Source organism: Ascaphus truei, chromosome 3 (assembly GCF_040206685.1).
Source record: "Ascaphus truei isolate aAscTru1 chromosome 3, aAscTru1.hap1, whole genome shotgun sequence".
In the NCBI taxonomy this organism is placed as follows: domain Eukaryota; kingdom Metazoa; phylum Chordata; class Amphibia; order Anura; family Ascaphidae; genus Ascaphus; species Ascaphus truei.
The window spans coordinates 27,212,156-27,233,903 of record NC_134485.1 but is presented as its reverse complement, the minus strand read 5'-3'; the positions used below and the strand labels follow the sequence as shown (position 1 = coordinate 27,233,903).

The 21,748-nt window shown below is 45.0% G+C and overlaps 1 protein-coding gene across 3 annotated transcripts in view; it reads right to left on the bottom strand.

The window, feature by feature from the left end:
- The window catches only part of GART (phosphoribosylglycinamide formyltransferase, phosphoribosylglycinamide synthetase, phosphoribosylaminoimidazole synthetase), a 37,512-nt gene extending 15,764 nt beyond the window's left edge, over positions 1-21,748 (bottom strand). For 2 of the 3 annotated variants that reach the window (XM_075593835.1, XM_075593837.1), the window contains exons 1-12: positions 21,468-21,748; positions 18,328-18,487; positions 17,275-17,370; positions 14,812-14,986; positions 13,553-13,664; positions 12,628-12,696; positions 11,595-11,720; positions 10,696-10,783; positions 9,318-9,403; positions 5,105-5,273; positions 3,636-3,867; positions 1,512-1,606 (exon numbers count right to left, since the gene is read on the bottom strand). In XM_075593835.1, coding sequence (XP_075449950.1) covers positions 1,512-1,606; positions 3,636-3,867; positions 5,105-5,273; positions 9,318-9,403; positions 10,696-10,783; positions 11,595-11,720; positions 12,628-12,696; positions 13,553-13,664; positions 14,812-14,986; positions 17,275-17,370; positions 18,328-18,472 — 1,393 coding nt within the window. In that variant the 5' untranslated portion in view covers positions 18,473-18,487; positions 21,468-21,748. Of the gene's footprint in view, positions 1-1,511; positions 1,607-3,635; positions 3,868-5,104; positions 5,274-9,317; positions 9,404-10,695; positions 10,784-11,594; positions 11,721-12,627; positions 12,697-13,552; positions 13,665-14,811; positions 14,987-17,274; positions 17,371-18,327; positions 18,488-21,440 lie in introns of all 3 variants that reach the window. The other variant, XM_075593836.1, reaches the window with a different exon arrangement.

The window sequence follows — 21,748 nt, the reverse complement described above, 5'->3', positions numbered from 1 at the left end:
GACTTATTTATTGCCCGTGAAGGAAGGTCTTCTAAAGCCGCACTATCCAGGAATGGGTCTCGTCACAAGACATCTTTAGACTAACACTTTAAAAGCAGAAAGTTAAACACCGTTTTGGGGAACCCCTTTATCAGGCTTTAAAATATTGTACCCGAGGAAGGGGGTGCCCCATTCCCGAATAGTGCAGCTTTAGAAGACTTTCTCCCTAGTACTACATTTTATGGCAGAAGTGGGATCCTGGCATACCTCTACAAATACCAGAAAAAGGTACCATTTACCATTTGTTGCCAGTGAGAAACCAATGCATTATTCTTCATTTTCTCCTAATCCACTGAAATTCAATTTTCAGTTTTTTTTTCGCTTGCACGGGTAACAAAATAAAGACTTTACAAAGAACAGAAAGAAGTAAAAACACAATGGGGGGGGGGGGGGGGGGGGTGGGAGTGGTGACAATACACCTGTATACCATCTAATCACGAAAGACACGCTTTGGTAAAATAACACTGCTAACCTTACATTTCTATTTTTAAATCATTCCTTTCATACTGCCATTATTTCCTACAAAACCAAGAGAAAAGGTAATCTATAATGTAGATATTTTTTGCTTTTATGTTTGGGGGAGGAAAAAAAAAAAAAAAAAAAAGGGGGTCTCCTTATTACTTGACTAATACATTGATTAATGTATCACAATTGGACAATTGTTATTCACCACCAAGAGGTGAGTTAAGGAAGTATCCACAGCACATTTGCATCTCTGATGAATGTGATGTCAAGCGAAACGCATAGGATGCAACAGCTATGAGGCGGAACTGTATGGAAGGTCACAGAGTAGGAGCCGCAAAAGCAGCAGACACTCAACCTGGGGTCCCACTTGAACCGCATAGAGACTGTATGCTGCTAGTACAAGTCGGTGTACGCTTTCCTTCCCTCCAATGAGCTGTTTCACTTCGACACTGCTTGTGAGTGCTTCTATGTTGTGTGCCACTATCATTTACTAATTAAATACTACACTGCTTTCTCTTTCGTCCACGCATCTTTCAGTTTGCTCATCTAAACCAAGAGCTCGAGTGTGGAGCACGTGTGTTGGGAGTCTCTTTTCCCATATATGTCCACAACCTCTACTCACTCGGTCTAACAGACCCCCAATGGAATATACTTCAATCTGCTTCCTAGTGCTGGAGGAGTCATTGGAATATAGGTGCATGGGATTAAAATCGTCACAGAGAAACGGCTTCACAGCAAACCGAATAATGGCTTTAGACTAACAAAATCTGAAATCATTGTGGTCAAAAATATTCTGGTTACTTTAATAACACCAAGATCTCACTCCTTTTGTACACCACAGCTGTGGGCGTGTTGCTTCCCTGCAAGCGAGCAGCCGGAGTTTGTATAAGCGAGTACACATGGCGTGTTACATTCCTAATAACACAGTTATAGGACGAAGTGTCAGGACACGGTCAGTAGGGTCACAGAATTGGGTTTTGAGGATTAGAAGCACGGGGACTCCCTACCTGGCCTAGCAGTGGCTGCAGCAAAAGGTTTAATCTTCTGTATTAGCGCATTGCCGGCCTCGATGTCGACACCGCTCTCTCTGTAAGTCAGGCACCTGGAGGACAGAAAGCAAACATATGTAGGGCCTGCTCTGCATATACGTAGCGAGTGCAATAAAGAAATAGATCGTGGAAAAGAAAAATCTGTAGTTCCACGTAATAACAGTGCCTCTTCATAAGTCTTCTGCAGAGTGTGGATGAAGACAAGGACCGGACACAAGTGAACACTACCTGCAATATGCAGTGCAAGGAGGGAATACAGCAGGGATGGTCAACTCCAGTCCTCAAGGGCCCACTATCAGTGGCTCCGTTGACTGTAGACTTGAGCCACCTGTGCTGAAGCAGGGATATCCTTAACCTGGCCTATTGGTGGCCCTTGAGGACTGGAGTTGGCCTGCCCTGGTATAGAGGATACAGGAAGGAGGTGGTGCAGAAGGGAGGTGTCATTCTCCGATTGTAACACAACCCTGTCGCTCCCTTTCTGGAGCAGTATGTACATCGCTGTAATTCAGGCTGACATTTATGGTACTAAAAAAAAAAACTACAACCTTCAGGCCGGCGTCACCCAGACCAAAAAAAAGGAGACCGGGGTCAAGCTTCGCTATGCAGATTTGTTTTTTGCGATTCCTCCAACACGGAAAGGAATCCCAAAGAGGATTGTGTAGCGAGGGCTCAGGAATTCTCGTGGGGGCGAGATTAGGGCGGCTCGCTCATCACGATCTCGCTGCAGCGCAGACAGGTCGGTAGTGGAAAAGGGATGGTACTAGGAGGTCCACTTAATTTCCAACCACAAAGTTCCACTTTCTATTTAAAGAAATATCTGATATTTAGGATATGCCTCACTCCTTTTCTGATTACTAAGCATATTGTACAAAAAAAAATAAAAAAATTATAATACGCATTTTTTTTTTTTTTTTTACAATGTTAAATTAACTGATTTTTATTTTCGAGGCACAGTAACTACTTTATTTATTTATCTTTTTTTTAAAGCTACTTTGACCACTAGCCCCTTTGCAACAATGCTTTGTAGACCACTCTGGTAGTGGATGGGTTTAACAGATACGTTCTACATTCTATGGTCAGCGGTTTGTAACTTGCTTACTGTACTGCATGCTTATTACTGTACTGCATGCTTATTACAGATGCACAGCCAGCTGTATACAGGAAAACGTTATAACTACATGGGCAAGGGGAACAAATGGGGGCGCTACACAGCTAGAAATAAAATAAGTGCTGATAAAAAAAGAAAATTAAGTAAAATGACGTCTTGATCGCTTACGATTTATAAAATTAAGACAACAGGCAATCGGGTAAAGTAAAATGTCTCTTTACTTGCGTAGAATTATTCAGAAACAAGGCAAGGTACGAGGAACACGTAAAATATGCTCAGTGCCTGTAACCTGCTCACATTACACGTGCCAAAAACCTCTCATGGAAGAGCGCAAAGGAAGCTGAAAACATGGATAAAGCGATGTCCCATGTATGTCACGTACTGAAGGACAATGAATAAGAGGCGACACACACATACACACACAAACACACACAAACACACACAAACACACACAAACACACAAACTAATCCGTTGCAGTCAAAACATTTCAGAAGTGTCCAGCGATCGAATTTCAATGTCACTTGTAATGATGTCTAAATAAAGTGTTTGCCGTTCTGTTTGTAGAATTCGTTTTCCCCTGTTGCGACCACGATGAGAAGTGATCTTGCTTTTATTTTCATGTGTTATCACATGAACATCGTTCAGCAACACAACAACCTTTTGTCCTTGCAAGTGAAGATATTCTGTAATACACTGCGTGCTGTCAAACGTTATTCAGGTGGTGAAGAAGTCCCTCTCCCCGAGTGCATCCTTTGCTCCAAAAGTTGTTCCTGACCAAGGGACCTTTTTGTTTTACACTTTATGTTGAAACTCAACCGTTTCATTTTTATAACCAAGGGTGCAATTATTAAAGTTACAATTAAAACAGATCCCCGATACACAGATTCAAGTAACACCCAAAAATCAGCCAGATCCCAGAGAACAATGAATCGGTTGGGCTATTAAGTATTAACATCAGTCTTCTAATACACACCTGGGTTGTTTGAGGTAAGCAATAGCCCGAAAACCAATATCCTTTCTGTATACAGCCCCTGGGAACTCTATGGCTGATACGCCTTTGTTGGCTTGTTCTAGAGCAGACACAAGGTCCTTCTTGATAGCAGTCACGGTGAGAACCCTTCCGCCGTTGGTCACCACTTTACCATCCTTCAGGGCAGTGCCAGCGTGGAACACCTCCAAACCGAGCCCCTTGGCTTTCAAAAACCCTGAAAGAATACGGCCAACCTTACAATTCCAAATCTAAAGAACCAGGAATTACAAAAATAAAACAGGCCAGGTTTTAAATGCACAAAATAAATTGAAAAGAAAACAGGACACGCTGTTCTAAAGGTTGGACTTTTTACATGAAGATATCATTTGTTTTCTAAAAGATCTACAGTCTTGTATTACAAGTTTTATCCCACATGTAAGTGACTTGAAAGTTCAAACATAAAAACAGGAGGAACGACATCACACCATACCAAAGAACACAAATCGTACTCTGTGTGTGACATTTTAAGCATAACCATAATAATTCAGACCAAAGCATAGACCGCTGCATGACTTTGTAAGACAAGGCACCAGAAAATGTTTTTTTTGATGGAGAACAGATTTAATTATGAAAATTGTTATACGATAATTGTGTTTATCTGCTTTTACATGTATTTGTTGTTTCAGGAACAGGTCACCTTAAATCATGTTAAAAACCATCATTCAACAGTAGAGAGAGCATGCCATGCAAATGGGTCATTTAGGGAGCGTAAATGCTTCAAGAGAGTCTACGGAGGTCCCTGAATGTATTAAATCATCGTAATAAGCCAATGTACTTAAATAGGTGCAAGGCCGCAAGCATCATTGTATCCAACTCACTAAGTTACTTAACTGGGCTTCTCTGATCAAGCAGAAGGGGGGGGGGGGGTTGGAAATAAAAAAAAACAAAAAAACAAAAAAGTTTTTTGTTTTTTTTTCCCCATGTGGTAAAAAAAATGGAATTAGGCGATATACGTCCTTAGTCACGGAAGAAAGAGAAGCGTCCACTAATTAATCTCGAGCAATAGTAAGCGTCTACTAATTAATCTCGAGCAATAGTAAGCGTCTACTAATTAATCTCGAGCAATAGTAAGCGTCTACTAATTAATCTCCCATTGCAAACCCCTTATCTCACCAACATCCCTAATTGCAGCAACAGAAAATGAAGGTGGATGGCGTAGGGTCAGCAAGCTGTACATGGAACATGTTTTAAGTGTCTGCATGACACCGTTTTGCTTTAAAATATATGAAGCAGGCGTCGATACAAAAATTAAAAGTATTTAAAATAAATTTACTGAAAATAATTTATTATCCAAGCAAAATACAAACATTAAGACTTTCATTAGCTTGAACCGCTTGTCCAAACTGCTAGGGCACCAACAAATTAATACTAGGACAGGTCAACGCCAACAATAAAGTCAAGCCTACTCGTACCTGTAATCTCCAGGAACTTTGCATAGTCACCGGGATAGCCGCCGCTGGCCATAACCACAGTAACGGCAGCATGGTCGTCTAGCCAAACAGGCATGGAGCCGGCAAGCCTACCGTCTATAGTCGCCTGGATAATGTCATACAGATCGTTCTGCAGCAGCGGGAGAATTACCTGAAAACGTACCAAAAACAGAACTATGTTGAAGTCAGTAATGTTCATGGAAGTAAAACAAAGACTTTCAGAATGCGAAGGAAGACCAGCATGTTAGAGTATCACCACAGCAGACAAACGCGAGACCTTCCCATAATATTATTTATTCTATTACTATGTTCTTGTATAGCACTGCTAGTTTTACGCAGTGCTTTACAGAGACATTTTGCAGGCACAGGTCCCTGCCCCGTGGAGCTTACAATCTATGTTGTTTTTGGTGCCTGAGGCACAGGGAGATAAAGTGACTTGCCCAAGGTCACAAGGAACCAGGCTCCCCTGCTTCAAACTAAGTGCCAGTCAGTGTCTTTACTCACTGAGCCACTCCTTAATATGCAAGAAAAGGCGATAATGAAATAAAGCGAGAGAAAAAGCAGGATGTATTCCTAGAGATCCAACTTCGGAACGCTTGTATATTTCCCAGAGCACACACAAGATGGGTCAAAAAGGGACAATCTCCAGTGTACAAAGTACAGAAGAGAAAAAGCCCTCATGGTTGCATTTGTTTAAAACAAGTTCCACCAACCTGGTACATTATCATACGCAATGCAGAAGTCATCATGCAGATAAGACTCATGGGGGTAACAACATGAAAATGAGTACCGGTCAGGTTTTGCTTCCTACCCCTATTCAAAATGAACAAGAACTAATGTCAGGGTTAATGATTTAAATCTAGCTTAAAAGATAAGTTTCTTAAACCATTTTTGAAGGTTTAGAGTGAAGACTCAGGGAAAGCAAAATCATTGTTTATCTCGTTTTCCCCAGACCAATTATCCTATAGATTTGGACCCTTTGCTGTCAAGGAAGCCACTGGAACCTTGGGAGGGGAAGATATTTGACAAGAAGCAAGACCACAAAAACAGCCCAAGATAAGATTAAGTATAAAAATAAAAAAATTTAAATCACAGAGGTCACTTTACATACAGGAAGCAAATAGTGGGACAGAATGAAATCCTTCGCACTCGGTGAATAAAACAATAGAATGATGGCCATATTTATTGTGTAATTACAAAGGGCTTAAAACTGTACAACACGTTGGCTCTAGAAAGACTCCTGAGGTAAGTCGCTCTCAGGACCAAAATGTTGGGTCTTATCAAATTAATGAATATAATTTTTCTATTTGAGTGCTGATCCATAATAGTCTTTTTAATATGTATCTGACTCATTCAGCATATGCATCACATCATTTAAAATCAGGAGTTCTCACGCTTTAGAATACCCATCGTCTTACAACCGAGCCCCTCTCCAGTACAGGGAATACCCATCATCTTACCAGCGGAGGCTCTCTCCTGTACAGTAGAATACCCATCGTCTTACCACCGAGCCCCTCTCCAGTACAGGGAATACCCATTGTCTTACCAGCGGAGGCTCTCTCCTGTACAGGAGAATATCAATCGTCTTACCACCGAGCCCCTCTCCAGTACAGAATACCCATCGCCTTACCACCGAGCCCCTCTCCAGTACAGGAGAATACCCATCGCCTTACCAGCGGAGGCTCTCTCCTGTACAGGAGAATACCCATCGTCTTACCACCGAGCCCCTCTCCAGTACAGAATACCCATCGCTTTACCACCGAGCCCCTCTCCAGTACAGAATACCCATCGCCTTACCACCGAGCCCCTCTCGAGTACAGGAGAATACCCATCGCCTTACCAGCGGAGGCTCTCTCCTGTACAGGAGAATACCCATCGTCTTACCACCGAGCCCCTCTCCAGTACAGAATACCCATCGCCTTACCACCGAGCCCCTCTCCAGTACAGGAGAATACCCATCGTCTTACCACCGAGCCCCTCTCCAGTACAGGAGAATACCCATCGTCTTACCACCGAGCCCCTCTCCAGTACAGGGAATTCCCATCGTCTTACAACCGAGCCCCTCTCCAGTACAGGGAATACCCATCGTCTTACCAGCGGAGGCTCTCTCCTGTACAGTAGAATACCCATCGTCTTACCACCGAGCCCCTCTCCAGTACAGGGAATACCCATCGTCTTACCAGCGGAGGCTCTCTCCTGTACAGGAGAATATCAATCGTCTTACCACCGAGCCCCTCTCCAGTACAGAATACCCATCGCCTTACCACCGAGCCCCTCTCCAGTACAGGAGAATACCCATCGCCTTACCAGCGGAGGCTCTCTCCTGTACAGGAGAATACCCATCGTCTTACCACCGAGCCCCTCTCCAGTACAGAATACCCATCGCTTTACCACCGAGCCCCTCTCCAGTACAGAATACCCATCGCCTTACCACCGAGCCCCTCTCCAGTACAGGAGAATACCCATCGCCTTACCAGCGGAGGCTCTCTCCTGTACAGGAGAATACCCATCGTCTTACCACCGAGCCCCTCTCCAGTACAGAATACCCATCGCCTTACCACCGAGCCCCTCTCCAGTACAGGAGAATACCCATCGTCTTACCACCGAGCCCCTCTCCAGTACAGGAGAATACCCATCGTCTTACCACCGAGCCCCTCTCCAGTACAGGGAATTCCCATCGTCTTACAACCGAGCCCCTCTCCAGTACAGGGAATACCCATCGTCTTACCACCGAGCCCTTCTTGGGTACAGGAGAATACCCATCGTCTTACCACCGAGCCCCTCTCCAGTACAGGGAATACCCATCGTCTTACCAGCGGAGCCCCTCTCCAGTACAGAATACCCATCGTCTTACCACCGAGCCCATCTCCAGTACAGGGAATACCCATCGTTTTACCAGCGGAGCCCCTCTCCAGAACAGAATACCCATCGCCTTACCAGCCGAGCCCCTCCTGTACAGGAGAATACCCATCGCATTACCAGCGGAGCCCCTCTCCAGTACAGGAGAATACCCATCGTTTTACCAGCGGAGCCCCTCTCCAGTACAGAATACCCATCGTCTTACCAGCGGAGCCCCTCTCCAGTACAGGAAATACCCATCGTCTTACCACCGAGCCCCTCTCCAGTACAGAATACCCATCGCCTTATCAGCGGAGCCCCTCTCCAGTACAGAATACCCATCGCCTTACCAGCCGAGCCCCTCCTGTACAGGAGAATACCCATCGCATTACCAGCGGAGCCCCTCTCCAGTACAGGAGAATACCCATCGTTTTACCAGCGGAGCCCCTCTCCAGTACAGAATACCCATCGTCTTACCAGCGGAGCCCCTCTCCAGTACAGGAAATACCCATCGTCTTACCACCGAGCCCCTCTCCAGTACAGAATACCCATCGCCTTATCAGCGGAGCCCCTCTCCAGTACAGAATACCCATCGCCTTACCAGCAGAGCCCCTCTCCAGTACAGAATACCCATCGCCTTACCAGCAGAGCCCCTCTCCAGTACAGAATACCCATCGCATTACCAGCTGAGCCCCTCTCCAGTACAGGAGATAATCACCTCTGACATACCAGCATAGATTACTGCTCATGATTGGCACAGAAAAAGGAAGTGACCCAGCATCAATCTCGGAAGAGAGCCAATCAATGGGGACCTGCTGTATGATAATCACCTCATCAGAACCATCTACAACAGGGGTAGCCGTCACTTAAAATGGGAAAAATTAAATCTAAATAAATTTACAAGGATCTTAAAAATATTCTGGCTACGTAATGGGGAGGGAATGAGAAAAACGAAATTCAGTCAATCCAAAATAAAGGGAAATCAACACAAATTCAGTTTAATATATGTATATTCTTCTCAATTCACACCATCCATTTATTCAAAACATTATTGCAACAGAAACATGCATTCATTTTACCATTCCTACACCACAAATACAATGTGTGAAAATAATTGAGAAAAGTCCAAATTAAAGAGTGTGTGGGGTGTGTGTGTGGTGTATGTGTGTGTGGGGTGTGTGTGTGAGTGTGGTGTGTGTGGGTGTGGGGTGTGTGTGTGTGGTGTGGGGTGGGGTGTGTGTGTGGTGTGGGGTGTGTGTGTGTGTGGTGTGTGTGTGGGGTGTGTTGTGGTGGGGTGTGGTGTGTGTAGATCAGAACTTTAATGCATAGCTGACAAAAAATATTTTAGCCAACATACCTGACACTCCGGATCCCCAAATCTGCAATTAAACTCAAGAACCTTCGGCCCATCCTTGGTGAGCATTAAACCAGCATAGAGCACACCTGTGTAACCGGAAAGGATAGCTCAGGCACATTAACAAGCTAACAAACGTTACCCAATCCTCCCGGGTTTTTACTTATTTTTATGCCGCTCCTATGGAGGGAACAGCGGTGATTTCGGAGCCGGTCTCCAATCACAGGTTATGCACCTAGAATCTTTTAGGAAGTAATTTTAACTCCACGTGCGAAAGGCAGAATTAAAGGAGGGACATGTTACAGTTCTATATACAGAGTAGCATATGCGAAAGGCAGAATTAAAGGAGGGACTTGTTACAGTTCTATATACAGAGTAGCATACGCTGCAGTTCTAAAAACAATACATGTCAGCTCTGTTCGTAATAAAAATATGAAGCATCAACTGAATTGTTTCAAATCTATTGCACATTTTGGGCTGATAACTTGATGGCTTTGGGTAACATCAAAGGGTCACATTTAAAGTGTCTGTGGAGTTAATTTTGGAGTTGAAGATTAGAGGAAGATCTGGACTCTGCACCACAACAACTTTGCAACTGTGAGAACGTGACTTTCTAAAACGCTGTGACTGTTTGTACTCTTCCTATCCTCCAATAACTGGGAAGTCTCTCCTCCTGCACATCACTGTGCCCTCACTATTGTTTTCTCACTCCTTTGTGAACGTTTCTGTTCTCTCCAACTTCCCCACTCCCCTCCAATCCACATTTCTGCATCTCTCCTCCATTCCACCTCTACATGTGCCCATATGCTGCACCATATTTATACACCTTCCAACAACTTCTTTACCCCTCAATATAAAACACCCACACAAATCCTCTATTCACACCCTCTATCTACTCCTTCCTGCTGCTGGGGATCTCTCCTAAGCCTGAACCCAGATATACACACCAGATCTCACCCACACCTCCCTGTCACCTCTTCCCCTGTAATTGGTATTAACCTTCTGATTTATTACTGACTAACCTTAAAACTCGCATCACAAATCAGACATCCCAATAGCCTGCACTCATGGTTACTGTCCCACACTGTCACTCCTACCTCTCCCATTGCGGCCAAGCACTGCCACCTACTGCACTTATTCCCTCACCTGCTGTCTCTAAGTTTCCCATCATACCACTTAGATTGTAAGCTCCTAGGGGCAGGGATTTCATTTCCTATTGTCTGATTTTGCTGCGCTTATTGTATTATTATAATTCCCTGTACTGTATTCTTTGTGAAGCGCCGAGTACACTTTTGGCGCTATATAAATAAATACATAGATACATACATACATACATACATACATCCTACACCCACTTATGTTTGCAAAGAGACCCACTCACCAACATACAGGATGCCCTCTTCTCGAAGATCATTAACCGTTTTTTGCAGCACCGTGTCACGGATTTTCTCCAGTAAATCCTTAGAAATCTAACAGAATATAAAATAAATTCCTTGTTTGATGTTCGGATAGTATTGCAATTTGGAAGAAGTGTAGTGGGTAACGTTCAACATGCCAATTCATTGCTATATAAATAACCAGTGGTTGACAAATCACCAAAAAAATCTACTCGCCGAACAAACAAAAAAATCTACTCGCCACCTAGTACCACACGTGTGCTGCTTGGGCCAATAGGAGCTCGCCACGATGTTAAATCCACTCGCCATGGGGCGTGCAGTTCGCATTGCGTGCCTTCCTGAGGAGTGTGGGGCGCCAAATAGCAGCCTGCCTACCAATGGCAGGACAAATCCTTGCAGGCTAAGCCCACTTGTTACCTCCACTTATCCAAAGAGAGTTCACGCCCAGGAGCGGAAGTATGAAATTACAATGCACGGTGTATGAGCCCCAGGGGAAAAAGCAGCCAAATCCATTAACTGAACCACAAACTTAAAAAGCAGCAGCAGTCCCCTATGTACAAATGCAATTTTAAAACCCACCCCTCGTTTCTCTCTCCCCCCCCCCCCGCTGACCAATAGGAAGCCGCCATGTCATCTGTCACGGTTTCCTGTTGGACGTAGTGGCGCGGGGGATGTAAAATACCAGGAATTACTGGCACTGCCGTCACCATACATTTTAGGAACAAGGTGGTCCCCGGAGCTTAAAGTTGAGCGGTTCAGCTCCGCAGACACCCTCCTCTTCCTACGCTGGTAATAAAGGCCTGCTGCTTTTAAGGGGTGTTCTGGAAACACGGCCCTCCATGTGTGCAGCCACAGACATTAATTCCAGTACTAAGCCACATACCTGAGGTGCTGGACAATAAGCCCCCATCCCTCCTGTATTAGGACCTTTGTCACCATCCAGCAGTCGTTTATGGTCTTGGGCCGGTGGCATCGGGGCAACTGTGACACCATCAGTGAAACATAAGCACTGCAAAGAAACACCAGGCTTTATCACCACCACCACAGCACAAAACACACAGCCGAGGCCTTCACCAAACTCGTTACCAGCAGGCAAGGTACACCAGCTAGCACACAATGCAAACAGATGACAAATATATGTAATAACCTACTAACAGTGTTTCACAGCTGCTTGTTGTAATGAATATAAATAATGAATGATAAAAACATAGGACAACGGCTTTAAATTCCAACGGTTTACCCGGCACGTACAGTATTAACAGTGAGATACACAGTGTGCAAGAACACAAGCACAAACCAGTAATAATCTCCAGACACATATTCCACTATAAATGATACATTCAATGTGTAGAGCCGCATTAAGTTACCCGCAAAAACATCACAAGGGGTGGAATGGAAAGGGAGAGCTTTGTCAGGACCCCACAAACCCTCAGGAAATCACCAGGAGAAGCAAAGGAACAATTATCCCTGACATCGGCAGAGAAAAACAGACGTGCAGCTGTAATATAACAGTACAAATCAATTCTTACACAGGGGCTGCTCCTTATGAATATTTGTAAAACCTCCAAAAGAGGAGGTCGGAAATGTGAAAATATAACATTTTCCGAATTATTTCTTTAAAAACACACAGTGGTTGTCAGGGACAGGAAGGAGCAGCCATCAAACCATGTTTCTGAAAGAAGAACATGCCATATCTTTATAACACCAGAACTGCATATATAGAGAAATTCCATTATGACGCTGGACGGTCACCACCATCACTTTATAAAAAAGTCATAAAAGGAATAAAGTAAATAAACAAAATAACTCGCAGTGTTTAAAAATAAAAAAAAATACAAATCGAATTATTTCAGAAAGGATAAGAGACGCGAGCGTCGAGATCATCTTCACTGACAAGGAACAAAGATTTTACGTACAGAAACTTCTTCCCCCTCCAGGAGCTCTTCAACAACAACCGTGTCTCCGGCATCTCCGAACGCCTTGTCCTGTGTTAGAAGGTGTGAAGGAACAGGACGTCAGGAGTTCTCTCTCCGGACAAAAAGTTACTCATTTATCTCCACAACAGTTTCACTTATGGGCTGAAGATCCAACTGATCCTTTGACATCTAAAAGGGGCAACTGTTGTATTCAAGAGTCGCCCCCTCACAACAATGGGGACGAAGGGAATAGAACGGGATGTCACTCCAGTAGTTTGTTACTGGTCTCCGTATTTCAGCCGTGACGTCAGTGCTCCATATCCCGAGCTACAGCTCAGGTTACGTTAAAATTCAGTTTAAAAAACGGAGTATAAAAATGAGAATCCCATGTTGATTAGTATTGGGTTTATTATTAAAAACCCAACCAATGGTTTGACATTTTGGAGGACATGTTAGAATATTAATAGCCATGGAACTGCAGATCTGTAGTGTTCTAATACAGGGCGTGCCAACTCCAATCCAAGGTCCACCAACAGGTCAGGCTCAGGATATCCCTGCTTCAGCACAGGTGGATCAATCAGTGGCCAAGGACCGAGTCATTGATTAAGCCACCTGTGCTGAAGCAGGGATACCCTCAAAACCTGACCTGTTGGTGGCCCTTAGAGTTGCCCACCCCTGCTCCCCCCCTAACTTCCCAACTACAAGCTCACCATACACATACACGTCATTGCCCTCTAACGCCAAATAACCCGTGAGTGATTGCCCTAACCATGGTTTTCACCAGCACTACTGTTAAAGAACGCGGCAGCGTTAATGTCGGCTACATCTGTATATACTACAATTCATTGAATCGGGAGCCATGTTTAAGGCCATACGAGTGTTCACGTTAGCAGCAGAACAGCAACAGGTTCAGTCCCCCACAGACCTGCATGATTTCATTCACCGCCTGGCAGGCTTCCTCTTTAGTAGTCGCCACAATAACGCCTTTCCCCGCCGCCAGACCACTCGCCTTCACCACCAACGCCGGGAAATCGGCACTGCAGAAAGGCATAGCGACACCGATGTAAGATAACTCACCGGCTGAACGTAGGCATCTTACCCGCTGGGGTTTATTTTTCCAGGACTGCTCTGAACACAGATTAACCTCCTGGATGCAACAGGACGAGGCACTGGGACAATATCAAGCAGAAAAAGAAATATCTTCTCATGCAATTAGAATCAAGGGGAACTGGATGGGCTGGAATCCGTGTGTAGATACACAGAGGGGAAATAAAAGAAAACTCTCATATGGCGATCCTTTCGCGTCATTAAAATGACGTGTTTGCAATGGGTAGGCGTTCCAATGACATACTCATCACTGGTTGGCTGCCATCAGAAATACCTTTCCCCCTCCCCCAGATCCTGGAAGAAGCCGCTGTGATTGCTGCCCGAGATTTCATGTACCCCGCTATAGAAGCACATACAGGTCACACGAGTGTTGCTGCCGAGGATGTACTAATCATATACACACGTTTTTATTGCGCCGATCCTGGCCACGCAAATAAGAAAGCAAAGAATCTCAGTTGCAGGTGCTAGATTGCCACAATGCTATACCAAGACCGTTGTTTAACTCCAGAGGGCGCAAAGTGGGGGGTGGCAGCGGTTACAGAGGCCCCATGCTCTTCCGCAAAGCATTTAAGTTAAATGCCGGGGAGCATGCGTGGCCACTGTAACTCACTTACCTTATGGTGGGTGACACGTCAAATTATCAAATTATGCCCCAGAGGTCACGTGACGCCACGGCATCCTTTGACGCTGGTTCCTAGGTAAGGGGGGGGGGGCGCGAGCACTGGGGCTGAGCAGGCAGGGGGCGCAGCAAGTTTCTGCACACCTAGTTTAACTCATCAGGGATGAAAAGTATCAATTGAGAGGTTTGTGTCTATTTTTATTCACCACACAATGTGTGTGGCTCATAATGTCTTTTATAAAACTTAAGCCCAACAGATTTAACATCAAACCGAAAACCATATACAAAAGGATGATTGTAGGAATGGCTCTGTATATAAAGCACAGGAATATGGTTCATCGCTGCAGGGTGAAGTGTATAACAGCGTTTCAATACTTAAACACGGTAGGCGCATCCAGTCGCGTCTGCATTCAGTTTTGTACAGCAGAACAAAAATGATAAAATGTTTAATGTATTACCTTGTAATGAAGCTGCAAGCCTCGTGTGGGTTGGTGAAGGATTTCCACCGTGCGGTGGGGATTCCGTGCCGATCCATAAAACCTTTGGCAAAACTCTTACTGGCCTCCAGCTGAGCGGCCTTTGCTGTGGGCCCAAAACACCTCACTCCAGCTGCAGTCAAATCATCAATTATCCCTAACAAGGAGAAAGGCCCTTATTAGTGAGTCAGCGAGTGTGTAAAACCCACCGTTCTCAAGCTTGATCCCCACTGAACGATATGTCTGATCTCCTGTTCTTGCCCCAAATTCACACTAAAAGGGGCAACGCCTCGTAGGACCACACTATACTAATAAAAGTGACATGTTTAAAGGGATACATCTGGGTGACTGATGTCGGGGGGGGGGAAGAGGTCAAATCAAAGCCACTGTATCAAGTAAATTTGAATATTAGTTTGTTAATATGGTGAGCTGCGAGTTGGGTGAGGTTTGATTTCCTGTGGCTGCTCCCTTTATATCTTTGACAAATAAGGACAGGGTGAAAGAAGGGTAAAGAAAACACTTGCTTGATAAACATACAAAAGCCCCCCAAGAAATTTAATTTCTAATTAATTTCCAGAGACAGAAGAAAAAAAAAAAAGCATAATTTTTGCTTTTAACATGGTTAGATTTGGGATTGCACCTTCAGGCCTTGATTATCGAGGTCGGCGTGCGACGCCGCATATCTCAGGAACAAGTGTATGTACCCTCATGATGCCGCCCGCAGAGCGCACAACCAATCAAGCTCGATGGCGCGGCCGGTGTTTCACGAGAAACAATTCTGTGTTTGTCGCACGATGGCAGGGTCACGTGGGAGGTTCATCCAATGAGGACGAACCGCTCACGTCACGGCCACGCCTCCCCGTCACCTCGGACCTAAAGCTCATGTTTCGTGTGTGCGGCAGGCGTGCGTGAAGTCACGCGCTCCGCCACTATAATCGCGGCCTTATACACTATACAAAAAGATTCTGCTAGTAGTTTTCATTGGGAGTTTAAAAAAAAAAAAAGTGCAGTCCTGTGATAACTAATGCACCAATATGTTCAACAACTTCAGACTAAGTGACAAATGCCTCAACAGCAGCACACACGCAAGTGAATTAAAAGGACTTTTTAAAAGTTAGGCCTGAAAATGTTTGCAAACACTGTAATCCAAGGTGCATTTCTCTCTGTTCCCTAATTTAGCCATAATGTGCATAATTCTGGTGACCTGATCCATGATGTGAAAAAGACAAAACCAAGGTTGACAATCACCCCCCCTCCCCAGAGTCTGTAATACATGAAAACAGAGCAACATTTTTATTTTTTTAGTCACCTTGTGTTTTCTCCGGGGAGTAGCATGGTTAAAACTATTTAATGACAATATTTTGTCTTCTATAGCATGGACAGTATGCAGCACCATAGGTAATGTGCAGCCACAAGGCGGCCCTGCCCTGTAGCTTACAATCTAATTTTGGTGCATGGGGCACAGGTAGATAAGGGGACATGTGAACAAGGTGTGTTACCAAAAACAAGCACTTAGTTCAAATATAATTTCTAGACTAGAACCCACCCCGTGATAGGTGCAAGTGATAAATAAATAAAAAATAGTGCTATGGTAAACAAATTATACTTCACTGCTCAAACCCTTAAAGGATTGGATTCTCTCAATCCCACACAAGCAGTAGTCCAGGAACCATGGGGAGCGCAGGTGTATGCAAAATAAAAACACATGCAAAATATAGTGCAATATGTTAACACATCAATATACTGAGAGTCTTGAGTTCTGTGCAGTGGGTACTCACACATTCCCAAATCTTTAAAAGCGTGTCCCAATAATATTGGTGATGTGCTGGCTTTGTATCTTCTACCGCAAAAGTCAGTGCACCTCTTGATGTCAAATCCCCTCCATGGTTTCAACAGGTAACAGTGCCTTAAAAACAATGAATGGAGCTGAGACCAGTCAGGATCTCCGGGGGGCGTTCTCTCTGCCCTCTGCTCTGTCTCCACCGCTCCTTCCCGTCCCGCACTTCCGTAGAATGTTGATCCTGGTTTGATCTCGGGCAGGTGTGCAGATCACGTCGCGTCCTACGTGCCGCATATTGCACTATAGTTTGTATGTCTTTTAATTTTGCATACACCTGCGCTCCCCATTGTTCCTGGACTACAGATAAAAGGGATAAGCCCAAGGTCACAGGGAGACACGGGGATTTGAACCAGGTTCTCCCAGGCTCCTCCTTTCCTCACAAAATGGCCGATGCTTCGTATAACTCGCTCACTGAAAGAGAGGTCAGTGACCTATTCAGCCGAGCCCGGCAATGCGCTGTGGCCCTTCTGGCTCTGAACGGTAAAGCGGAGTATATGCAAAATGGTAAATGATTCGTCAAGAGGGTAACCCACAGGTACTGCGGTCAGGAATCGGTGTAACTTCATCTGCTAGTCACAGGATTATACTTAGAACAGTAACTTTACCTGCAGCAAGAGGAACCTCGGGCCCGACGACCACAAGGGCAATACCGCCGCGTTTGCAGAACGTAATGAGCTGGACATGATCGCTGATGGGGACATCTGCAACACGACACAAATACAAACAAACTGAGACCAAATACGGAGAGCCACCAGCAAATAAACACATACTGTGATAAAAACAAGGACACATTCTTAAACACTCATCTTCTAAAAGACTTTCGGAAATAAAATAAATATTATTCCAACATTGTATTTGTTTCCATAAGCCAGCAACAACTGGAACAGTGACTTCTGCAGCAAGGGATGTTAATGTGATTTCAATAATTGTCATCCGTTTATTGTCTTTGCAGTGGATCTCAAACCTCTACGTGGGCAAAAAGAGAACACACACACACACGTTAGGATATATGCTGGTGTGAGGTGGTTTAGTGCCCTGAAGAGAGGTTTGAGAGCCAGTGAAATGGTACGTTTCGGGAGAGCCTGTCAACAGCCGCTGTGTTATTTCAGAGGTTGGCACAGACACGTGCATGTTTCATATTAAAGGAAGATTCTCTTTCTATTAGAGAGATTTTCAGAGGCCACATAATGTCTTGATTTGCTGGAACCAGTTGAATGAAGACACTTGTGATCTGCAGATCGTAGAAATCACATGTTTTTCATTTACCACGTGGCCAAGAAGGATGCAGGCTAATTAATCCCCTTTAACACTAAAAGAGTCCAGCAACAGTTTCCATCAGGATCATTTCAACCCATTCTGCACCAGAAGTGCCTGCAACCCATACACCGCTGCCCACTTTGTTACTTTTTAACGTATATGAATTTGCAAATGGAAACGGATTCATGCTGAGAAGCAGTGGGTGATATAAAGCACGCAGTTTACTCCCGCTCAGACCAACATGACCTTGGAAATATAACGTCTCCCTTCAGTTTATTTGTTAAAGAATAATAGAACTAATGTTTATGTCCAGGCACTTTATTTATTAGCCCTTCAATGGGAGAGGGACCGGGACCTGTACACTTGCTGTGATCAGAGTGCAGTGTATTAGCCCCACTGACCTGAATTGGAGATCTTCCCGCTGTCGGCAGTGCCTGCGTTTCCCGGGGCGACTAGAACCTGTTTGACGTGGGCAGACTGTGCCAGCTTCCAGGCCAGAGCGTGCTCTCTGGCCCCACTGCCAATCACCAGCACTTTGTCAGACATCTCTGCAAAGAAAAACTAAAAGCACAAGGACATGTCAAGCAAGGGAGCAAACTAAAGAATCTATCCAATATGGTATGAAGAAGCCGTTGTCCCCAGGCTGGGGGAAGATTGTAGTCCCAATTATACGAATGGAACACAATTCTGCTTCAGCAAGAGGAAAACATGTGCACAGTATAGTGAATAAGTGCCCACGGCTAAGCTTCAGCACACAATTACACCCATTTAAATGAATGGGAGTAGAGGCGTGCTAAAGCTCAGCGCCCTTTTGTGGATCGAGGCCTAAATGTACAAGGAAAGTGTTACAGGAATTTCAGCAAAGAAGATCTGTAGAAATAGGGTGAAAGCACCCAACCTGCAATACCTCCTCTAGCACCTAGAACACACATCGCAGAAAGCACCAATAAATGGTGTCAGTTTACAAAGTTAAGTCTGGAAAAAAAAGACGTTCCCTTGCATAAGCAAATAATAAAAATAAATAAAAAGTGTATTTACACTGAAGCCGAATCTATAGCTTTTACCTCCCCCTTATTTAGCTAGCAATGGTTTTCTCCCAGGTTATTAGACATTGGATAATGCTGGTTAGGGAGGCAAATTAGGGTTAGGCTGAATAAGTCCCATATGTATCCAGCTGCCATCGGGGCTGGGGGGGTCCCGGCAGGACCAATGCATTACGGCTAGTCACCGTCCCTCTTCGGAGGGAAAACGACAAAGGCTTGGACTTTCCCGGACATTTTGGCCGAAGGGAGGAAGAGATGGACGCTCTGAATACTGACGGAGGACGGCGTCAAAGACCCCCAAGTCCTAGGCCTACCGGCTGAAGATTTGGGGGGGAAATTAACCAGGATTTGTTACGACTTCGGGAGGGCAGTCTCAAGTAGAAGCACCCAAGCGGCTCGAGTTCACCGGGGAGGGGATTTTTTTTTAAATAAAAATACATAATAATAATTATTTAGCTGCCTGTTCAATAAGGCGGAACAAATCGCCAATTCACCTGGCTACCAGGTAAATAGCCTCTACCAAAGCAAATACCAGGCAATATATATAGTAAAAACTATTTTTCACAGGAACGCAAGCCTGAATGACCAACAAATGCTGCAGTGACAAACCTTGCGACAGGTTGGTTCTGAGGAAGTTCAAAATAGGTAACACAGTATCTGTTCTATAGGAGGATGTCACAATCAGAAAGAACAGGACAAGTAAAGTGTGCATACAGAAGCACATGATGCTGGAATTTAGTGTGACCACGGTCCACGTGAGTGACAACTGACTGACTGGCCTCGGGATACGATCAGTGAGGTGCTGCAGTCAGAAAATCACACAAAACGATGTATAAGAATTAGAATGAATCAAGTACCTTCAATCTGAATATCTATTTGGATCATTGTTTGCATTAAACATATCAGAGGGCAAAAAAAAAAAAAAAGAATGAACAATAAAAAAGTCTAAATGACTTTTGGTGGTCCCTAATTTAATATTTCTTAGTGGTAAAATGCTAAAGGCTTCAGTCACTAATGTTACAGGAAATATTTATAAAAAAAAAGACATAGGTGTGTTCAGTCACAGTTAAAAATCCACAGATAATTGCATATCAGGGATCTGCAGTGCCAGTTACTATAAGCACACACAATATTATAACGTCCAGGGCAGTCTCTCTGTATGTATAATTTTAATTATAAAACCAACAATGTACAAAGCACACTACAAAATTACACCAGGTAAAAAAATATCCCCATTGTTTGTAAGCGCAACAGGCAAATGACAACATACGAGAAAGTCTTAGGCCTCGGTCCCGCTGCGCTCGTTGGCGCGGGCGGCAATGTAGCGAGTTCCCCACCAGCAGGGGAATCCTCGCGAGCCGGTCCCGGTCCCCACTGGCGGCACAGCTGACTACACGCTGTCGCGCGTCAGCCGCTGGAGACACCAGAGAATGGTGTTTTCTAGCTTTGACGCGTGACGTGTGTGGCTGTGAGCCAATGGGGAGGGGAGGCTTCGGGAGGAGGAGAGGCTTCGGGGAGCGGGGAGGAGTGTGGAGTGAAAGCAGGTGAGTGCCTTTCTCTGTGTGTGTGTCTGTGTGTGTGCGTGCCTGTCTGTGTGTGTATGTGTGTGCCCGAGTGCGTGCCTCTGTCTGTGTGTGTGTGTGTGTGTGTGTGTGTGTATGAGTGCGTGAGTGCCTGCCTGTGTGTGTGTGTGTGTGTGTGTATGTATGTATGTGTGCCTGCGTGTGTGTGTGTTTAATACTTACCGAAGCTCCAGCTCCAGCCCGAGCCCGTGGAGGGAGGGGGGGGAGAGTAGCGGGTCCCTCCGCTCAAGCCACGCCCCCCCTCCCTGTCAAACCGCCCACCACCCGCCCACCACCCGCCCACCTCCCGCTCCGGCTCCCGCTCCCTACAGACCGCATATCGCGGTCTGTGTATCTCAGCGCACCGCCTGTCAGCAGTGCGGGTGCGCTGACTCTGGGAGCGGGGCCTTAGCCTTACAATCTAAATGCATCAAGCGACAGCCAGTCAGTCCTGGTTTTATAGGTCAAGTTGCGCTGCAGAGACCTGGGAAAAGCATACTGTGCATCAGACTTTATAGAACTGAAGCATTCTGCAGTCATTATTCACAGAGGAAAAAGAAAAGAAAAAGACATGCTCCCATGTTACATACGCCTATAATATATATTATCTTTAACTGTGCATGCAATGTCTTGTATATAATGTATACCCTGTTCACTTATGTAACTGTATTTGTAACCATGTATTATGTCATAACTCTGTGCCCAGGACATACTTGAAAACGAGAGGTAACTCTCAATGTATTACTTCCTGGTAAAACATTTTATAAATAAATAAAATAAGTGACTGGATCAGACAATGTTCCTCTTATCTATATAAATCAGGGCAAAGCCTCCCTGGAAAATCAGGTTCCACATAGAACTGTCCCTGATAACCCTACTGCTTCAGTGCACCATGCACACGTTGCTTACACTCTGCCCGGTGTCCTGGATCCATACCTGGCAGTCACACACACAGCCCAGCAGTGCTTCTTATTGTGTCACTCTGCACAGCAGCACACACAGCCCAGCAGTGCTTCTTATTGTGTCACTCTGCACAGCAGCACACACAGCCCAGCAGTGCTTCTTATTGTGTCACTCTGCACAGCAGCACACACAGCCCAGCAATGCTTCTTATTGTGTCACTCTGCACAGCAGCACACACAGCCCAGCAGTGCTTCTTCTTGTGTCACTCTGCACAGCAGCACCCACGTGTGCTCTCCAGTGACTGACCCAGCTGC